The 23075-nt window shown below is 36.4% G+C and overlaps 1 protein-coding gene and 1 pseudogene across 1 annotated transcript; one reads left to right on the forward strand and one right to left on the reverse strand.

Annotated features, from left to right (window-relative positions):
• Positions 1–226: 226 nt before the first annotated feature.
• On the reverse strand, positions 227–1099 carry LOC100021043 (purine nucleoside phosphorylase-like; annotated as a pseudogene).
• Positions 1100–10871: 9772 nt separating this feature from the next.
• On the forward strand, positions 10872–11981 carry LOC100020986 (E3 ubiquitin-protein ligase AMFR-like; the record flags this gene model as incomplete). The annotated part of the gene is given in 2 exon segments (XM_056823589.1): positions 10872–11513; positions 11515–11981. Coding segments are annotated over 2 exon segments (852 nt in total), but the record flags the coding sequence as incomplete, so codon positions are not given.
• Positions 11982–23075: the final 11094 nt, after the last annotated feature.

Here is a 23075-nt window from a genome sequence, read left to right on the forward strand (position 1 = left end):
GAGTTACAATGGAATGATCCAGCTTTAGAGGGAAGGGACCAAAGGAATAAGAAAGAGAATTAGATAACATTGGGGGGAGGGGGAGGTCTAAAAGGATGAGTAGATATTCCAAGGAGATGAAATACTCAGTTCTTCTATCAACTTCTTAGGGAAGGGAGCTAAGTGGCTCAGCAAGGATTAGAAGCTGGCCATTATCTGGAATGAAAAGTAGGCATCAGAGGAGAGGTCAAAAAGTCTTTTCCGATGGTGGATGAATGTTTTCCACAAGAATACAGACAAATTCTTACAACTTCTTGGCAGCCTCCTGCCCAGTCATCAGTACCTCTTCATGATTGGCAGTCTCATGGATTTTGTAGTCCAAGATTGATTTGTTTGTAATAAGGTAGAATCCAAAGACCTGAAGGCCACAATATCTAGCCACTATCACTTCTGGCACTGTGCTCATGCCCACAGCATCAGCCCCTATTTTCTGCAGAAACCGACACTCTGCAATGGTTTCAAAGCTGGGGCCTCCCTCCATAATGTATGTTCCTTCATGAAGTGGTCGTTCTTGATCCATTTGTTTCCATATACCATGGGCCTTCTGTCTCAAAATTCAATCACAAGCATCAGACATAGGAGGAAACCTTTCTCTAAATATTTAATCATTGGGTCCTCTGAGTGGATTTTGGCCACTGAGACCTGCCAAGATGATATGATCTCGGATCAGCATAATAACCCCAACTTCATATTCGGGGTTCAGTCTGCCAGCAGCATTAGTGACAATTAACATATTCACATTCATAAGTTGGAAAACCCGCACAGGGAATGACACCTTCGAGAGTGCATAGCCTTCATACATGTGGAATCGACCCTGCATAATCACACAGCATTTGTCATTTAAGTATCCAAATATCAGTCTCCCTGAATGACCTGGTACTGTGCTCTGAGGGAAGTTGGGTATCTCACTGTAGTCAAAGGCCTGCAATTGGGTCACTTTATTTGCCAAACCCCCCAATCCAGAACGGCAGATCACTGCTATTTGGGGCCGATGTTCAGTAAGGGATAAAAGCCACTCAGCTGTTTTCTTATAATCCTCATACTTGTACTCATTCTCCATGGTTCCCTCATGGTGTCCTGCTCCACTTGGCTTCTGCCTACTCTCCCCGGCTCGGCTCCACTAAGCCCCGAATGCCCCAGTCAGCTAGGAGTTCCATGTAGTTCTCTTTCAAGTATGTCTCTTGTAAACCACATATTATTGGATTCTTGTTTATAATCCATTCTGTTCTCCACTTCCACTTTATGGGTGAGCATACCATTCATATTCACAGTTATGATTACTAGCTGGATATTTTCCTCCATCATGTTTTCTTCTGTTTATCCTTGTCATTCTTTTTATTTTATTTCTACTTAAAAGTCTGTTTTATTTAAGACCATTGCCTCCATTAATCTGTTTCCTTTTTAGCATTCCATCCCCTCCCCTTCCCACCTCCTATCTCTTATCTTCTTTTCTTCCTATTCTTTTATGAGGTAAGATACATTTCTATACCCAATTGAATGTTTATATACTATTCTTCCCTCTTAGAGTCAATTCTGATGAGAGTGAGATTTAAGCATTTCTTGCCATTCCCTTTATTCCCCCTCCACTGCAGAATCTCTTCCTTGAGTGCTTTTATGTGAGAAGTGTTTCCCCATTACACTTCTTCCTTTATCCTTCTCTTAGGGTATTCTTTTTTCTTCATTTTCTTTCAAGATCATCCTGACTTAATTGACCTAAGCTGTCTGTCTATTCAACTTCTAACTACCCTAATAATGATAAAGTTTTTAGAAGTTACACCTATCATCTTCACATATGGGAATGTGAACAATTTCATCTTATCAAGTCCTTAAAATTTCTCTTGTTACCTTTCATGGTTCTCTTCAGTCATATGTTTGAATGTCATATTTTCTATTCATCTTTTCATCAGGAATGTTTAAAAGTACTCTATTTCCCTTCATAAACCATTTTCCCATGCTGGATTATATTCAGTTTTTCTGGGTACATTATTCTTAGTTGTTGTCCCAGTTCCTTTGATTTCTGAAATATAATATACCAAACTATTTGTTCTTTTAAGGTGGAGTCCCCTAAATCTTGTCTCATTCTGATTGGGACTTCATGATCACAAATTCATGATCATAATCACAGCTCTCAGGTAGTTAATTTATTCACAAATTATATCCCAAACTCTTTTCTAGGTCAGTTGTTTTCACCAAGAGATATTTCATATTTTCCCGATTTTTTAAAACTTTGATTTATTGTTTCTTAATGTCTCATGGAGTCATTAGCTTCCACTGAACCAAATACAATATGGGGGAAGTTCTTTTCTTTGGTGAGATTTTTGGGGCTCTTTTTCTATTTGGCCAGTTCTGATTTTTTATGACTTGCTTTCTTCAGTAAATTTATGTGCTTCTTTTACCATTAAGCCAATTCTGCTTTTTTTTAAACTATTATTTTTCTTCAATATTTTTCCTCTTTTTTCAAGTTGTTTATTCTCTTTTCAACATTTTCTTGAATCACATACATTTCTTTTCCCATTTTTTTCTAGATTGTTATCTTTCTTTAAATCTTTCTGAAATTCTTTTGGGTCTTGCAGCCAATTAGCACTTTTCTTTGAGACTTTGCATGTAGATGCTTTCATATTGCAGGAAAAATGGTTCATTAACTTTTTGTTGACTCTGCTGCTCCAAAATTTGACTTGAGGAGTTATTATAAAGTTGTTTGGAAGGGAATATTGGCATAGTTCAATTGAATTGCTTCCTGTATGCTTCCATTTGGGCTCCTCTCTTAATATTCTGACTTCTACTAGAAAAAATGACTAAATATTACTTTTTCTTGCATTTTTTTTCATCAGGATTCAATGAGAGTGGAGAGAGCTCACTGTACTTCTTACAAATACTGTTTCTAAACAATTTGAAAATACATACTTTATTTTGATAACTAATTTTGTGAATTTACTACAGAAAATCATAGAATACTGAGGTCACATTGATGAAAGTATGACAGAAATATCAGTAGATTTTTGTAGACAATATACTACAACAAAATAAATGTAATACATGATTTTCTGATAGGTTTAATGACTATGAGATACCATTGTTGTTTATTAACTCCCCAAAATCAAATTAGCTTTTAAAAAGGACTTGGCTTTTTAGAACAAAATGCAATCTAAAAAGGTATTTTCTGAGACTATGATAAGTTAAATAAATATCTATTATAGAATAGATTATGCAGATGACTTGATTCCCTGATCTGCTGAGTATTTTCATTAACTTAGGTATGAAACATATTTCCTAAAATGTTCATCAGTCTTCTTGATGATGCCCCTTGAAGAATTTAAATAATAAAAAAGATAATCAAATGATGTCTAGATTTTCTAAATGCTATTTTTTCAAATGATATGTTAATTTAATTGAATCTAAAATTCTATATAAAGTAGCTTAGTAAAGTCCATAGCAATGGGTGGGGGAGATTTTCTTAAATATCTTCAGTAGAAAAATAAAGAGGATATAAACTTCATATTGCCAAAACTTTTACCTTCAACTGAATGCCCATCTTATTGTTTTAGTCCATCGATATTGTTATGATAAAAATTATCTGGACATTGTATATTAATTTACTCATTGCTATCAAAGTCTAGATCATTAAAATCGATATTCTTCCAGTACTATTAGATAGAGGTGGTGAGGGGGGGGAATTCAACAACTTTGGTTGTAGAGCCAGAGGATCTCTATTCAGATCCTGCCATTGTTACTACATAAATAACCATGGAGAGGTCACTAAACTTTGGAATTAAGCTTACTCTTCTTTAAAATGATAGGCTTGGATTAGCTTGTCACCAAAATCACTTCCAGCTCAAAGATAAAAAGAATCCACTCTAAACTACACATAGATGACAAGAATTTTTTGAAAGTTGTTTAAGAAATTACAAAACCAATGAAGAAACAAAAATGGACAACTGCTTCTTGAAATAGAAGAAATCAAATTTTTTAAAGTGATAGAAATATGCAAAATGGGCACAAACAGGCTGAAATACATTACCAACAATGATTTTAATGTGGCAAGTGGCATAATAGACAATAATAATTGAGATATTTAGATCCTCATAAAGAGAACTTATTCAGTCAATATATTGCCTAATATGTATATTATACATAACTTCACTAATTTCTGTTTGGTATTATTTAAAATAATCTCTTGTGTAACTAGCATTTAGTAGGAAGAACCCAACATTGTGGATATGAGCTCAGGATACCTTTACATTTTAAGAAATGAATGAAGAAAGCAACTAGAACCTAAAAATAAAAATATTTCCCTTAGTTCAGAATTATACAGGAAATGGGAAGCAGATGAATATAATTCTATTCTGATATCTTCTTTTCTCAGAGGAAAACAAAGAAGCTAGGTTTTTGCTCCCTTTTCCTATTCCTCATTATGTAGAAATCAAATTTTCACCTCCAAGATATGGTCGAAAGTTCAGAAATATGTTTTTGTCCCTTTTATAGCAACAGTAAAACAACTCAAATGGATATTGTGCATTTTTAAATGGATCTGAACCCTGGGAGACAACAGCTCCCAGTGCTCTCTACTTCAACTTCCTCAGAAACATCCCACTTCCTTTGTGTGAGGTGTCTGAGAGAGGATAAAATAGAAGAGAGAAGCTCAGGTTTTGGTGCCCTTCCCCAAGAAGGCCCTTTCCCCCAGAGGGTCATTTCTCCAGAATGTTACAGAGGCTGGCACTAAAGAAAAAATGCCAGATTGAAGAGTATGTGAAATTGATCACCTCCACGGGCGAGGGGCCCCAGGAGTGGAATCAAAAGGAGGAAAAGACTGATGAGGAGAGGAGTGAGGGTCTTGTAAATTAGCTATTGTGGTGTTTACATAAACAGATTTCCTATTATCATCTTTGCTTTCTTGCCCCAGAGTTTGTAATGCACTTGTATAACAAGTAGATGTTTCAGGTTCTCCAGATGTTTTAGTGTAATCTACCATCCCCTCGTTAGTTATGTAAACTCATATGAACTCTGGACTTCAATCCCCACAAGCCCTTCCTCCACTTCCCCAAGATGCTTTGTAATCTCATGGAATTCTGAAGTGGGCAAGATCAAGAAGGGATTTAAGTTGATTGCAAAGGCTTTTGCGTCTCTTTTGGACTTCTGTTTTGGAGCAGACATGGCTCTTTCCATAATGTAGGTGAGGTCATGTCTAGACCTCTGGCCAAGACATGTGTTTTTTCTTATTTTGTATTTTCTTTAATCTTTAACCTTTAATAAACCTCTAAAAAATATAATACTCCTTGCAGAGAGAAACTAATTTCTACCTGCCTCAGATACCTCAGTCTCCCCTAAATTTTAATCTTTACTGTTTGGTGTAACCACTTCGGGAAAACGAAGTATCTCAATCTTGTGATTTCTTTTCTGATATTTAGTTCAGCTTTAATAGCTAGTGCCTAGAATTTTTTTTAAGCCACATTTTTCTGGCCGAGGTTTTTTGTTGTTGTTGTTTTTTTGTTTTTTACCCTTGAAAAGCTGCTGCCCGATCCTCTCCAGGCTCCAGACCTGTTTGCTGCCCACCGGGTTCCCGGCCACTTCATTCTGCCTGCCTGTTTGTCCTGTTTGCTGCTCCTGATCTCCTGGCCTCTCTCCACCCTCACCTGGCTCTGCGTTCCTGCCCGAGCCTGCTTTCTGAGCCCCAGACCCAGGAGCACAACCCCAGATCACCCAGATCCTTGAAGCAGATCGCTCAGGACTCATTTCTACCAGCTGGTAACAAAACGGGGGGGGGGGGGGGGGAAGGGGGGGGGAGGGGGTAATTGGGTCCACATGGGCGGCCTGGGCTCCACGTGGACTGGGGCAGGAGGAGAGATCATAGCAGGGGAGAGAGAAAAGGGAGAGGAGAAGAAACGGACTTTTCAAACAGACTTTTAAGCAATGGGCTATTTAAAAGGATACCTTTTGACTGTTCTGGTAATTTCACTGATTTTATCTGCGTGCCAGAAGAAAGATTCAGCCCAAAGATTCAACTTTGAAGGGACAAATGGGTGGCTCAGGGAACTGATAGCCAGGCCTACAGACATGCGGTCTTGGGTTAAAATCTGGCCTCAAATACTCCCCAGCCGTGGGGTGCTGGACGGGTCCCTTAACCCCCATTACCTAGCCCTTACCACTCTGCCTTCGGATAATAGACATTTAAATGAATAACTAAAAACAAACAAACAAAAAAGAATCTAAGGAACTGTAAAGACTGGAGGTTATGATTTTAAGGCATTTCAGACTCCAATGGTTTATTAAAAAAAAAAAAAACTTCTGTATTTCTATTACATTTTTTGCTCAAGGTTTAATTTTGTGATTTTAAGTTCATATATTACTGGATTCAATATTATTCTGCTATACTGTTCATTTAATGTACTGAGTTTTAAAATTCTGTTGTTTTTCCCCTATAACTGTGCTGAACAAATATTATTGAATAAGCCCATATATGAAAAAACAGCTTTTTTCTATTTTGCTGAGGATAGATGGACTTCAGAACTGGTTACAATTGCTATAACAACCTTGGAACATTTAATATGCTAAATATCTTAATGATTTTAAGGGTTTTTTAAATATGATTTTTGTAATTTTTTTTTAACAATCTCTGGTCATTTTTGCCTTCCCTTACCATGAGGTGTAAGGCCCATTACAGTAGCTGAAGTGAAATACATTTTATAATCCCCAACCTTCCCGCATTTCTAAATATGTGAATGGAAGTTGGGGCAGTTAATCTCAGGGCATTTGTATCCCTAAAAAGCCTCCAAAAAAGGAGCATCCCTCATTTATACTCTTCAGCTCACTCCTTAACTTCTACCAGAATGATATATAGATTTCTTGATTATGTTCTTAACCCAAGATGAGTTTTACTTTGTTTAAAAATATGTTTATTACCAAGGTTGAAAGATTGCTACGTTTGTAAAAAAAAAACCAAAACTGTGACAAATATCCATCAATTCATAGGTTTTTAAAAAATGTCATACAGCAACTTATGTGAAATATGATAGTGTATTTGTTTGCTATTGTGCTTAATTGGGCTATTGAGAATTTTGGGGATATTGAAACTACATATTTGTACTACTGTTCAATTCATTTGCCTTCTACTCACTGCGGAGCAGGAAATGGATCTCATTTTTGGTGAGAAAGCCTTGCATTTTATATTTTCTTAGCTGACACAGAGTGTCAATGATTATAAGTTATATTTTTGAATTTTTAAAGCTCTTTTATTATTATATTTTTCTTGCATGTGAAATATACTTTTTCAGTTTTTTTCTCTCTTTTTTATATTTCAAGCACATGTCACCAGCATTGAGATTTTCTTTAACTTTTTGACTTTTCAGAACTACAAGTTTAAGATACATTTGCTAATGCATGCCCTAAAAAGCTAGAGACTATAAAAATGATGCCACTTATTATTTAAATAAATTATGGGACTTTGCTTAATGATTCAATCTGATTCCAGGACAAGATATACACACAAGAGCCATTGCACAGAGCCAAAGAAAAGCCAATCCAGGATGGATTGATGCACTTCTAGGCCAATACAAAGGTCTTGAACCTAGTGTGAAGACTCGAGGTTACTGTGTTTAACATTGTTAGACATAGGCTTTCCTTGTGTCCACACTCACTCTGAAGATACTCACAGACGAGTATCCCCAAAACCTTGGCTCCTATAATCTGGTCCCCTTTTCTGCCTTTCATAGTGTGGTACCTTGCTGTAGTCCTGGCTACTGACTGGATAAATGCATCATTGCTTAGATCATTTTAATTGGGCCCTGATTCAAGGACCTGTTATAGATTTATTTTTCTTTTTACTTAGAATTTTTTCACATAAGACTTTGATAGTTTATATTTTCATCCAGAAATCTTTCTTTTTTTGGATTTTTCTGATATCCTTTTAATATCTCTTGCCAATTGATTCATATACCTCATACCTCAGCCATGCATCCCTAAGTGATCCCATTTTTTAATCACCCTCTTAATGGGGGGAATGTAAAAAATATCATTATATAATGATATCTGGAGGTCTGGAGGTCTGGGGGGGGGGGGTGAGCCTGGTCTCACTCCCTCTTTCACCTACCCCAGCCTGCTTCAAAAACTCCCTGACTGCCCACAACCTTAACTGCCTAGATCCAATCTCTCCTTCTAGAGCAAATTTGCATTTAAACAGGCAACTCTCAAGCCTAAACACAAACCCAACTTACCTTGGTTCCAACACCCAATAGTGCCTTAACTCTGCCCTATTACCCACAATTCCCTTTCCAACTCCTATCCCCTACCAGCAATTTTTCTACTCTCCCTGTAGTACTGCCTCTTGGCTACTAGAGGCCAGCACAGCGTACTCAGTTTTTTGTTTTGTTTTTTTCCTCTTCTGCTGAGTTGTAGTGATGTCTTTCTGCCACCTGAGGGCAGCACCATATATATTTTTTTACCTATACCATTATAAATAAATGAATAGCTAAATAAATAAATAAATAGCTAAATAAATAATTAAATAGCTAAATAAATAAATAAATATACACCACACAACATGATCACTTCTCTACAATAAAGTCTTTTGGCTTTTGCCAAATTGGAAACTATAAAGAGTAAATTTAACTCCCCTGATTGTGAAAATGAAATTAATTAACGCTCCACTGATTGAAAAGATTTAATTAACTCCCCTGCCCATTTTTAGATTTAATCACCAAAAGTGTAAACAACCTACTTACAGTGGGGAGATCTTCTCATTTTTAGATCTAATCAGCCAAAGTATAAACATCCCACTTAATCATTAAGTGTGGAAGTCTGTGACCCATGTGTACAATAGTGGGTGATGAATCAGAATCAAACTGACTACCCTGTGGGCCATCCTAAGCAAAGCTTCAACTGTGATTGGTAAATGTAAAATTAGGGGAAGGCACAGGAAGTGAAGAAAAAGAAAGTGTCTTTTAAAAGGGAGTTACAACTTCCTGAGTGGAGTTGAACTTGGACTTCAGCTTCTTCCAGAGTTCTGAGTTTGAATTGGAGGCTGGTGAAGAATCTGCTAACTGGACCTGAGACCCTGTTCCTGGTGAGACTGTCCTTGAATCACTCACCTTTGGACTGACATGTGATAATTGAAAAAGGCTGACCCTTTTCCTGGATTTTCTGAAGAAACTAGTCTCAGGAGGGAATTACCTCTTGAGAAAGACATCCCGAGGTCCTCGGCTTTGCCAAGGCCTCTCTAGCTTAGCACTAACTCTCCCTGTCTGGGTTGAGCCAGGGGCAGGGAGTAAATTACTTATTGCTTAGACTAGATATCTCAATCTATCCTCTCTCTTATTTTCTTACTTCACTTTCTATAATTTGTAAATAAATTGTAAATAAATCTCTTTGGAATAAATTAAATTCCTGGCAACCCTATTCTTAAATAATTCAGTCCAACCTTTTATAAAATGACCCCTTTTCCCCTTCACAAAACCGTTAAGGTTCCTGAATGCCTCCATTACCTAATGCTACTAGGAAATCTTCTTTTCCTAATTCTTAATATTAAGACACAAAAGGCTACAAATTGGAAAATGGAAGCAAAAATACAAGTAGCAGTACAAATTCAATTGGAAAATTTCACTCTTTGCATGGTCCAGTGGAAAAGGAGGATCCCATTCCAATGTCTAATTCAAATTTTTGTAAGCCTATTCCTCAAATGTCTAATTCAAATTTTTGTGAGCCTTTTTCTGAACTACTGAGAGAGGAAAATCCTATTTCTCCTGAAACATAGACAGAGAGAGATGTGAAGATACTCCTCTCTTGTGTTGTGAACCTCCTGGTCATACCTCCCCCACTCCTCCTGACTCCCCTGCTTCCTCTCCTCACACCCCATCCTCTCCTGTCCCTTCTCCCAGCCCATGACCAACTCCTGTCCCGGGGAAACCTCATACTCCTACCATACTGGTTTCTACCTGTACTGCCTTGGTAAGCACTCAAACAACTTCAAAGAAACGGAGACCATAGACTGATTCCTATGATTTTATTTTCCCTTTAAGGGAAGTGCTCACAATAGGACAAACTGGGGATGTGGTAAACTTAAGACATCATATTCCTTTCACACCCCAGGATATAAAAGAATTTAAAAGAGATACTCCTAGTTTCAAAGACAAACTGATTGCTGTAATGAAAAAGATGGCCAATATATTCTTCCAGTATCATCCCTCTTATAAGGATGTTGAAAAATTACTTCAGGTCTTTCTGACAGACTGAAAGGAATGCAATCATCTCTCAAGTTAACATAGCCCAAGAACGCAATGCAGTACAATGGCCACCTCAAGATCCACATTGGGACTATAATGTTCCTGCGGAATATTTACAATGAAACAATGCTAGGGATGCCATTCTCAAGGCAATGAGAGAATGCTCTGAAAGACCAGATGTTTGGTCAGAATTTTACCACAGTACACAATCTGATGATGACACACCCTCCCAATTTGTGGATTAGCTCATTGAGCTGGGAGGTTGGTACCTGGATCTAGACCTTTCTACCAAAAGGTATATCAGACAAATAAGGCATCAATTTGTTAATCATTCTTGCAGGATGGTCCAAGACTATTTTAAAACACATTGTCCAAATAGAAATAGGAAAGTTTGGAGGAGCAGTGGCTTGGTAGTAGAGAGAAAATAGGTCCCAGATTTGAGATTCCAGAGGAAAGCCAAGTACTTAGTTCGTATGTGAGATTAGAGTTAAGACTAGAAATTAGGTTTATTGTGGATTTTTGAAGTTATCTGCACATGAAGTTTCACTGAAACAGCTTGGAGAAGAGTACTCAGGACAGAACCAGAAGAGAGCAGTGCCACAGAAGCTACATATCCTGTGACAAAGCTCCTGCCTCCGATCTTGGCTTGAACAGGATACCTCCTGTCCAACCTGCAGAATGTCTCTGAATATTGCTGATAATAATCGAATCAGAGAAGATCAGCAAGGAGAGAACTTGGATGAGAATTTGGTGCCTGTGGCAGCAGCTGAAGGCCGACCTCACCTAAACCAGCATAACCACTTCTTCCACTTTGATGGTTCCCGGATTGCTAGCTGGCTGCCCAGTGTTTCAGTGGAAGTGATGCATACCACCAATATCCTTGACATTACTCAAACAAGTAACTCTCAACTTAATGCAATGGCTCATCAGATTCAAGAAATGTTTCCCCAGGTTCCATACCACCTGGTTCTACAGGATTTACAACTGACACGTTCAGTTGAAATAACAACAGAAAGTATTTTAGAGGGTCGAATTCAAGTACCTTTCCCTGCACAGCGTCCAGACAGCCTTAGACCTGCATTGAATAACTCTGCAGAAAGGTCAAATGGTGACCAAGAAGAGAACAAAATCTCTGCCCAGGTTGAGCGTGGGCCCCTTGACCTAAGTCCCAGGTTGGAGGAGATGCCAGACTTGAGTGAGGTAGAAGCTGAGCCCAATGAGGTAGAGGACTTTGAAGCCCGAGGGAGCCGCTTCTCCAAGTCAAGCTGATGAATGCCAGCGAATGTTAGTACAGTGGAAGGATGATTTGCTGCAGCAAGCTAGAAAACGTTACTTAAACAAAACTTCTGATGATGACTCAGCCTCAGAAAGCTGTCTACTCTCTGAGAGCCCATCCTCTGATCCTGTGACCCAAAGCCGTAGGATGTTGGCTGGTACTGCTGAACGAAGACTTCAGATGCAGCAGAACTCCTAGCGTTCTCTTTTGCCCTCCTCTGCCACCTCCTCATGAGAAGTGTGCTGAGCTGCTGTACTTCATCCCAGCAGGAAGAGGCCTTTCCCTGTTCTGCCAGCTATGTGGAGGAGTGGGCATGACTGCATTGCCACTGTATTAAGCATGTGGTCTTACTAGTGTTTGGACAGCTGACAAATTTAATCTTTTTTTGTAATATTTTCTATGTGATACTTCTCCAGTTCCTTTGCCCTCTCTGGAAAAAAAAAGCCAATTTTAATTTTAGACATTATTATCTCTGCTGGCACTGACTAAACTGCCAGGTTGGGTTGGAATAGCAAGGGGTGGTCTGGAGGCCCAGTAGCAGGCAACTTAAATACTGTTTTATGCATAGGTCACTGAAGGTACTAGTGTCTTAGCTCAAAATCTGGCAAGGGACATGCACAGAAAAATTCATAGAATGCTTCCTGGATCAGTTAGCAAGCCTCTACTTACCACAGAGGCATTCCTTATATTATTACAAATGCCACCCCCACATCAGTTCTCCCTCCTAGGAAAAGGGGAGGACATGTGGGGAATCATGGGAAATGAGTTCTTGGTGTAGCAGTGGAAACAAGGGGTAGTTGAGCTACATTACATGATTGAAAAATGAAAATAAATAGCCTGTTTTTTGCAGGGAAGTAACCCCCCATTTGGCCCAGCCCATCAGTGGTTTAACCTTTATACATACACCCCCTTGTCCTAAGCTGGTTTTATTTCCATTAACTCTGGTGCTGTGTCCCTTGTGCGTAAATACATGTATCCTTTCATTTTCCCTCTGCATTTCATTGCCACCTTTAGATGTTGGAAAGGTCAGCACTAAAAGGGTTAAACAGTGAGCACAGGTTTGAATTTTTTATTCAGTGTTACAGTATGTTTGGTAATTGGAAAGTCTGTGGGTTTGGTCCTTGGAGTGGCAAACGACATAGGTCTAGTAAATGAGACAGTCTTTATCATAAGCCTTTATTGAAAAAATAAAGACAATTTTGGTGTCTTGAATCCTTCATTTTGGTAACTTTGCTCCAGTTAGTTTAATTACACTTAGATGGGTAAGAAGTTTAGAACACCTGCCTTCATAGTAGGTCTGATTCCCCTTTTCAAGTCCTTTACACATTGAATGTTAAAAGATCTGAAACACAATCATAGGTTACACCTTTCAGTTTGTCCCAGTCTAGTAATTTTAAAAAATTACTTTAAGAAACATAATCTTAGCACAATCCTTTTGGGAAGAATCCAGTATTATCTAGAATTATTGGCAAAGTTAAATATTTTGCTGTTTTTTAATGGCAAGTTTTTAGGTTGTTTAAAGGTAATTGGGAAAAGGGTGGAAGAATAAATATGTAGGCAGAGATAATTTATTTCAATAAAATTTCAAAAGCCTTAAAAAAAAAAAAACATTGTCCAAAATGGCCCGAGATGGATCTTGAAGAGTTGAGAAGGACTGCTGTGTATGTCTCAAAAGGACATGCATAAAAAATGGCAGAAACTAATGATTTATTGAACACAATATAAAAGGACCTGAAATCTTTACATGATAAAATAAACAGGAAAAAGTGCATGATACTCCACTAAAACCACTTGCCCCTCTCTGAGAATCTAGTTTTTGATCCTTGACCTGCCACTTCTGTGAGAAGGGCCATGTAATGATGAATTGAAGAAATCTGTTCCAGGCAATCAGAAATAATACTTACTGCAATAATAATTACAATGATGATTTCGGGAACAACAACTATAGAAACAATAATTTCAGGAACAAAAACTATCAGTATAACAGGGATACTTTCAGGAACGGCAATTTCAGGAATGATAATTCTGGGATCATAAATTAGGCAGATAACTCAAACCAAATGACCCCACAACAGTATATCTTCAGTGGATCTCATCCATAAATTGCTCAGGGTGCTAATGTTTCTCCATGTGGGGCAGAAGGTGGTGCCCCTTAAACTCTACTGCTTTTGTTGTTTTGTTGCTATTAACCCTCTTCAGTTTTGTCTCCCCTTGAACATAGCAGAAGAAGAGCCTGCCTACCCCCTTACTTTATTTGAGCCATCCTATATTTGACCCTTGATTTGTGCCTTTATGGAAGTCCATAACAACTTGTATTAATAATTCGGAAAACTTGTATTTTGTGAATTTTGAATATTTGATATTTTCTTTGTACATATATTACCTCACATAAAATCTGTATTAGTGACCTGTGTTAATGATCTGTATTGAATTAATTTGTATTTTGTACCATTTTGTGGACATTTTTGTATTTTCTTCAATGTATTATTGATTTTTTTTACCTCATTTGCCCTCACACTGTGGACCATGCCTAAGTTAAGAGGAAATGAATCTAAATTCTTAGGTAAGAACCTTTATATTCTATCCCTCCTTAAGTGACACTGATTGCAAGATATTTTTTGATTGTCACTGATCATAGGAGATATGTTTTTTTAATTTTTAGCACATTTTTATAATTACACATGCAATTTAATTTTTCTAAGCACATGTCATCTATCTAAATTGAAAGATTTTAGATTACTACACTAGTGTAGGTTTACTATATCCATTAGTTCTGACTGTGACTGCCTGCCCAAAAAGCCTTAGACTACTGAAACTACTACTAGTATTTAAATATAATGGGACTTAGTACATATGTCTGATTTGAAGAAATGGGAACAAAAAGGAGCACAGACCTGATCTACACAGTGCCACAGAAGCACATATTTAACCTGATGATGCCAAAAGAGCACTCAGGTCAAAAAGAGAAACCAGTCCTGCTAGGATTGCTGAGACTTGTTGAGATTTCTATGCCAATTAAAAAAAAAAAAAAGGACTTGAACCTAGTGTGAGACTTGAGGTTGTGGCATTTAACATATATTAAGACATAGGACTCCTTGTATCACACTCCTTGTGAAATTTACTTCAAGTACTTAACAATTGGCTATTCTGGTTCCATATTCTATCCCTGAGAAGAAACAACAAAAGAAATATATTAGACGAAGAAATAAAAATCTAGTACCTTTTCCTACCTTTCTTGCTATGGTGGTTGACTGTGGTCCTGGCTGCTGAGTACCTGAGTGCCTGATGTTGGACATGGATTACTTTAATTGGGCATTATTCAAAGTCCTGTCGTAATTTTGTGTTTTTTTTCTAGTTAGAGTTTTTCCACATAAAATTTGTGTTTTTTTTCTAGTTAGAGTTTTTCCACATAAAATTTAGGATTGAATGTTTAGAAATTTCACCCAATAGTCATTTGGCTTTTTTGTTCAATTTTTCCCTGATGATTTTAGTTGGCAGTGATTCATATGTCTCATGCCTCAGACATGTTTCCCTGTGTAATTTCGATGTTTCCTCATATTGTCCTCAGGAAGGATGTGCTTTTATTTTATCAAAAAAAAATTCAAGTTATTTTAGGGAAAGAAATATACTGCCTTCTGGAGTTGAGATGGAGACATCTGTGGATACCTCAAGGAGACCGTACTCTACTCCAGGAGATCCTGAGAGAAAACCTGGATGCACAAAATTGAATTTTGGAGGATTAAAAAAAATCATTTGTTTGGTTAAAAATTCATTTGTTTAGTCAAAAATTCATATTTTGTTTAAATTTTATTTATTTTATTTACATGTTTATATTTACATATTTATATATAGTTGTGATTAAGGGGGCTGCCCCCTATTTTCTTTGAAGAAAGCACCAAATATTTTCTTTCTTTTGTTGTAAAAATTTTTTTGCCATTTCCCCCTTGTATTGATGTATATACCCTTTATTTTTATTGTGATAATAAACTTGTTTATGTTTGTTTTGATTCACTGGGCAGACTGGTCTCCAAAAGGATCATGGGGGGAAATCATTTTTAAAATGAATCCGAACTCTGGAAGACATTTCCCAGGGTTCTCTACTTCAACTTCCTCAGACATATTCCACTTCTTTTGTGAGAGGTGTCTGAGAGAGGATAAAGAAGAAGAGAGAAGCAAGGGTTTTGGCACCCTTTCCCAAGAAGTTCTTTTTCCACAGAGTTCCCTTTCTCCAGAACTCACCTATTCCCCAGAGCACCCTTTATCCAGAACAGGCCTTTTCCCTAGTGTACTGTTTCTCCAGAATGAGCCTTTTGACCCTCAGAGTTTTGGTCTCTGTGTAGCTGCCAGAAATCAAACATTCTCTAGCTTTCCCAAACCTTACTTTTCCTAGCCCAAAAAACCTATCTAACTATTCATACATTCTGGCTTGATTTAATTTAATTCCCTAGTATAGTTATAGTCAAGAAGAAAGCCTGGCTAATTTCCCTACTGTGCAGGGGGATGGGGGGGGGCGCTACCTTCCTTCCTTTTTTCCCTACCTTTCCCCTCAAATTTCCCAATATACATTTCACATATAACTCACACAGGCAACATGTACACACATATTTACTACTTACTATAGTTTATTTTTAAGCATAAAATTCACACATACATTTTTATCTTTGGATTTTCCACTAGACAGCAATAATTTTACTTTTTACCTGAATCAAACACAATTTTTAATTCGATTATGTCTTGTTCACTTCTCCAACAATATTTACACAGATATTTAAATAGGACCTACTATTAAATCCTATAATCAGAGGCATTCAAAGATTTTCCTATAACTATCCAATGATAACTAGTTGAGGAAACAGTACTTTGGGGAAACAGAAAAGTTATTATAAGATTTGCCTTCAATTTCAATTATGGATTTGTGCTGACTAAAGAATAGAAAGATACTATTTCAGTAATATCTCCCTAGTCATCTTGTTGTAAATTTGTCTTGATTCCAGGATCTAGAAATGATGTAGACTGACATTAGAACCTGAAGTAATTCAACTCTCCCCAAAACACAAGGTCTTAACTCTTAACAAATATTATTAAGAGGAATAGTGAGGAATCTTTCTAAAGTCCTATGGAAGTTCCCTTAGTTATTGGAAGGAATCAGTGCAACTCTGAAAGATATCAGAGAAATAAGCAACAAACAGAATGTACAAGTTATGCATGACATTTTTTTGAATTATTGCAAGAAGTAGAGTCAATGTATCACTGAATATGTGATGTTTCTGAGATTTGGTCCAGAAATAAATGATATATTCCTTAATATTATTATCCATAATAAAGTAACTGGAAAATGTTGTCCCATCTCCCTCTTGAGCCTACTTGCCTTGTAGATGGCAACAATCTTTTCTGCTTATATTTAGGAATTGAAAATAATAAAAAAGGGAAAAAAGAGGCTAAAAAAATAATAAATGAGTATGTAGAGACATGACTACTAATTTATCTCCCTGTGATCCTGTTTATTTTTTTCCATTTTATTACCATATATGCCCTAGTTACAAATTTAAGGAAGAATATAATTTTTATAGGAACCCAATAAGAACCAGAGGATTTAATAAAGATGGATTTAGGAAGATAGACCAAATAAGGTGCAATCCAGGATATTCCAAAGCTTCATTGCTAAGTAAAACTAACAAGTGATGTTAAGGAAATATGACACAATCACATTGAAGCATATTTTTAAAGGAGACTGAGGTTTTTCAATTCTCAAAAGTCATTCTAGTTTTCAGTTTGATTAATGCTGTAGGCTATGAGGTTGTGCTATTTACCCTTGGGAATAGTTTAAAGTAAGTTACTAACCCCATGATAAACTAGTTTGCTTTTCTTCAGTTTAAGCATATTCAGAAAATAAATTTTACATATTATGTCTTCTAATATAAATCAGCAAATATTGCAAGACAAGATTCAGAATTTCTGACAAAAACATATGTTAACAATAGGGAAGTGGCATGTTATTTGACCAAAAACATTCCACTTATTGGAGGAAGGGCAAGTTCAAAGAAACTATATCATAAAGAAAATCAAACAAGTAAAAAATAATGGAAAAAAAATTCAATGGCTTTCTTTTTTCCTGCTTCTTACTTTTTAATTTCTTACTAGAAAGTCCTTATCACTTCTATTTTTAACTGCTATAATACTATCATCATTCATGTCTTAATTATTTATAGGAATTTTAAATGCTTAGTACCTTAGCTACAACAACTTTGAAAGTGGATTATTCAAGAAATATATGAAAAATAGCACATTTACTTGCCCACTCTCTAAACTACATATCCACAGAAATTTTTTTACCCATTTTTTTTGTTTTGAACTATGCCATTGATTTTATTGGTATGGGTAGGTGATGGTGAAACTTTTAGAGACTGAGTGCCCAACTGCAATTCTCACACTGCGAGTGAACCACCTGCCTTACCCCCAGACAGGAAAGGAGGAAGCATTGCTGGATAGAAGGACAAGTGATGTAAGAATAATGTACTCAGGTGTGGTGGAGAGGGGGAGGGGAGCAGCTGCATATGGCACATGTGCCTTAGGTTCACCAACATGGGTAGAGGACATACCTATCAACAACATAGATTTTGTCTGCTCTGAAGATTAGAATTTAAGAGATTTATGTACAATTACTTTTTTTTAAGGATAACACTGGTAGCATATGTCAGAAAAGTTTAATATTAGTGTTAAGTGTTAAACCAACCTCAATAATTAACTCTGTTATTGACTTAGAGCCCAAGTCAAGGGAGAAGAAAGGAGTTTGATATTCTTTCTAGTTGTAACAATATAGTTTGGTTGCCACGGTCTGGTTCTGCAGTTTTCATATATTCATTTCTGCTTAGTTATAACACCTCTCTCTGGGAAAGAAAAACAGGAAATCACAGAATAAAAAATGAGTTAGAAGGGAGCACAGAGGTCACCTAGTCCAGTTAGAATTACAGAGTCCTTTCTAAATATGATCTATTATAATTCTTTCTCTATATATGATCTCACCCATACCTTTCTCTTTCTCTCTAAATATCATCTCTCTAGTCTTGGTAAGCTCCATCCTTTCATGTAAACTTCCCTGACTTCTTTAACAAAACGTGATCTTTTGACCTCAGAACCTTTATACTAATCAATGATACTTCATCATGTGCTACTATATAAAATTGAATATATTAGTATTTAAATGTGCATGTATATGTCCCCTCTCCCCAACCAAAGTATAATCTCATTTAGGGCAAAATAAGTTATTATACTTAATTTCCTTTAACAAAGCATCGGAAAGTGTCATACTCAATAAACATTTTAGTATGAATAAAATAAATGTTGATGCAAATTGTTTGTGTAAATCACAATTAGATTTAATAAAAATTAAAATAAAAAACTTAGAGGTTCATAAACTAACTTTTCTCTTCTTTCCCAGCTCCTCATAATAAATCGCTAAGGATTCTTTCCCCTAAGGAATAAGGTTCACTGTGACCCTGAGCTGAAGGCTTGCTATATCCAGTAGTCTTAACAATTTCTTTTTCCTTTAGAAAAGTCAATTGTAAACTTCCTCAAGGCTCTTGCATGTTCTCAGGCTGACAGTCGCTCAGCCTCAAAGGAAGATGAAGTTGAAAATTCAGCTCAAAGGACAGCTTTTCCAGCAAATGAACAGAAACAAGAAAGCATGCACCCAGAGCTTGGCCAACCTTTGATGAGATCTCATCACTTCCTTCAGAGAAAATATATTTGATCATAATCCATTTAAAATGACCCTGCTGCTCACCACAACCAGTGTGATATGCCTTAAATCACTTTGCAAAGTAAAGATAGATATTACTAAATTCTTGTTGTCTTCACATAGAATTGTCCCTGATTTTTTTTTTTAACTCTTAAGTATCTTTTAATTCCCACTGGTGAGGTATTATAGTGGAGGCAATGAAGGATTCTACTATAATCTGCTATATAGTAACTAATAATAGCCATATTAATAGTAGTATTTACATAGTGTTTCAAGGTTTGCAAAGCATTCTACTTATGCCGTAATCTTTGACCTTTAATAACAAACTTGAGGTAGGGAGACCGAGTAAGGAGCTATTGTCATAGATGAGGTAAGAGGTGATAAAGGTCTGAATTAAGATAGAGGTTTCATGAATTCCAAAAACGATAAAAGATGTGAGAGATTCTGTTAAGGTAAAAGTGACAATTGGTCTTTGATTGAGTATGTGTAGTAAGTGAGAGCAATGAATTGAGGAACACACAGAAATTGTGAAACTGAGTAAATGAAAGGATGATGGTATCTTCAATGGAATTAATGAAGTGAGGGGGGAAAGAGTGAGCTCAACTCTAAAAATTCAATGTTGGAAATGTTATTCAGTCAATTAGCATTTGTTTAATTTCTAGTAAGTGTCAGGCCCTGTGTTAAATTCTAAGAATAGAAAGCCAAAAAATAAAAATCCTTGTTATCAAGGAGCTCACAGTCTAATAAGGCAGCCAACTTGGAAAAATTATGTACAAATAAATTAGATGTAGGGAAAATTGAAAATAATAAGAGGAAGGGGTCAAGACTTAGTAGGACTGGGAAAAATTTCACAAAGAAGAAAGGATTATAGCTGAAACTTTAAAAAAGTCAGAGAAGCCAGAAGGTAGAAATGAAGAGGAAGAGAATTCCTTATATAAAGGATGACCAGTAAAAAACTCAAAGCTGGGGAGCAGATCTTGTTTAAGAAACATGAAGGAATCACCAGTGTCACTATTTTGCAGAGGATATGAAAGGAACAAATATATAAGAAGATTGGAAAGACAGGAAAGGGCTGTTATGAAGGGTTCTGAAAGGCAGACAGACGATTTTATATTTAATCACTGAGGTAACAAGCATCATTGAAATTTATTGATAATGGGAGTAGTAGGGTCCCACATGTTTTGCAGGAAGATGAGTTTGATATCTGAGTATAGATTAAGTGATGAAAGATGTGTAGCAGGGAAATCAACCAAAAGCTATTGGAATCAAGGTGTGAGGTGTGAAGTGATGAGGGCCAGGACTAGGGTGGTGGTAACCACAGAGAAGTGAGTGAAGATGAGAGTTGTTTCAAAGGAAAAACAGTGAGATCTGGCCAGTGATCAGAACTAAGTAGATAAGAAAGAATGAGTAGTCAAAAATGATGCCTAAGTTTTGAACCTGTGTTATTGGGAGGATAAAAGAACCATCAAGACCATCAATAGTAAAAGGAAAGGAAGAATATGAAGAGACTGTTGGGGGAAAGAAAAGTTCAGTTCTTAACATGTTGAGTTTAAGATGTCTATAAGGCAATCAATTCAAATATCTAACAGGCAATTGAAGATGATAGATTAAGGTGAGGAAAGAAGCTAGAGATAGACAAGTAGATACAAATAACTCAGCTGCATAGAGATGGTAACTGAAGCCATATTATTGATAAGGTCAAGAAGAGGCTCATGACAGAACCGGGAGAAAAACCATTGTTAGCAGGCATGATGCAGAAGAGAATTCAGCAAAGGAGACTGAAAAGAAATGGCTAGATATGTATGAGGAGAGCCAAGAGAGTAAGTAGTACATAAAAACCTAGAAAAGGGGAGTGTCAAGGAGAAACGGGTAATTGACTATATAAAAAGGTGCAGAGAGATCAAGAAGTATGAAGATTAAGACAAGAGCACAAAATCTGACAATTCAGAGATTATTGGAAACTTTGGGGAGAGCATTTTCACTTGAATGTTGGGAGTTGGAGGCAAAATTGCAAGGTGTTTAAAAAAGAATATAAGGAAAGGAAGAGGGAGCACTGATTGTAGGGGGTCTTTTCAAGGAGATTGGCTGTGAGAGAAAGAAAATAGAGAGAATAATAGAAGAGAGGGATGGACCAAACACAGGATTTTTTGAGGATGAGAGACAGGGGCATGCTGTAGGCAGAAGAAAAGAAGCCAGTAGACAAGGAGCAATGGGAGATTAATAGGAGTAGAGAAAATAGAAGGGCAATCTGTTGAAGAAGACAGAATGAAATGGGATAGCATTCCTATAGAGGATTTTACCTTGACAAGGAGAAGGACCACTTCATATAAAAGAGGAGTGAAGGAAGAAATTGTGGCAGAATATCTCTAAGTGATGTCAAATGAAAAATTGTGGAGAAGAGCAAGATCATGCTGAAATGTCTCATTTTTTTCAGTGAAATGTGAGGCAGAGTTCTCATCTGAGAAGATGGAGGAGTAAGTATAGGAAATTTGAGGAGAGACAAAAAGATTTTGCTATGGACGATTTTCCACTTCCCAGTATGTTTAACCTAAAGGAAGGATATTTAATAATTTAGAGGCAATATTGTCAAATATACTTGACTGGAATTTTATTGTAGATCGGCTACCAGCATTTATTTACTTACTATATGCCAGGCATTGTGCTTAGTGCTGGTAATACAAAAAAAAGTTACGACTCTCAAGAATCTTCCATCCCAATGGGGAAAGCAACAAACACCCTAAAAGAGGGAAGAGGGAAAAGTATTCTCGCATTTATATATTGGCCAAGTTGAAGTCAATAGCATAACAGGGATGTAAATAAGGAGTGATTATTTTGGATCCCCTTCCCAAAATAGTGGCCCTTGAAAGAACTCATCCATGAAAAAGTTTCATGTTAGTGTTCTCATATATATTATTCTTTTAGTTCCACTTTATTCTATTAATTAATAAAAAATATCCCAATATTTATCAAAATTCTTTATATGCATGTCATTCCTTATACCATTCTGACATTCCTTTACATTAATACATTATAATTTAAAGTTATTCTCCAATTGTTGGACACAATTTAACACGCTTTTCCTATCACAATTATTGTTATTTTGGTATAAATAAATCCTTTTCTTCTGAAACTGTTCTTCTAAGAACATAAGCCTTATAATGTGATCATTATATCTACTAATGTGTTATAGAGCAACTTTTCTTACATAATTTTTAAAGTTTTTGTAAAAAAGCTAAACCAATTCAAAACATTAATAAGGAATTAGCATGGCTTCTTTGCCAAAATATATCAGTTCATAAAAGATTTTTTTCTCCTTACCTTTTTGATACTGATCATTTGTTATTTTGCATTAGTTCTCCACCACATTTGCATGGAAAATTTTATCATTCAATTCTCCAGAGCAGCACTGATTTTGTTGCCATTTCTTTGCTACAACATAAAGTTTATACGAATATTTTGGTATAGATGGGACCTTTCCTTTTGTGTTTAACTTCTTTAGGTATGGGTTCAGAAGATCTTCCAACATTTACTTTTCTCATATTAAAGGTGGCATGATGTAGGGGATTAAAGCACTAAATCTGGAATACAGAAGTCTTGGGATAAAAATCTTACTTCAGATACTAGATGTGTGACCTGGTTAAATCACTTAAGCCCCCCTACACCTTAAATATCTTCATCAGCAAAGCCCCTTGAAGCTCTAAATCTAGTGAGCTCTGACTAAAATCTTTCCGTTATGACTATAATATGTTAGCTAAGGATAGTTTTTGATATATTTTTGTTTAATTATTATAAATTTAGAATTATTTTAAGT

The sequence above is a fragment of the Monodelphis domestica genome, chromosome 3 (assembly GCF_027887165.1).
Source record: "Monodelphis domestica isolate mMonDom1 chromosome 3, mMonDom1.pri, whole genome shotgun sequence".
Lineage (NCBI taxonomy): Eukaryota > Metazoa > Chordata > Mammalia > Didelphimorphia > Didelphidae > Monodelphis > Monodelphis domestica.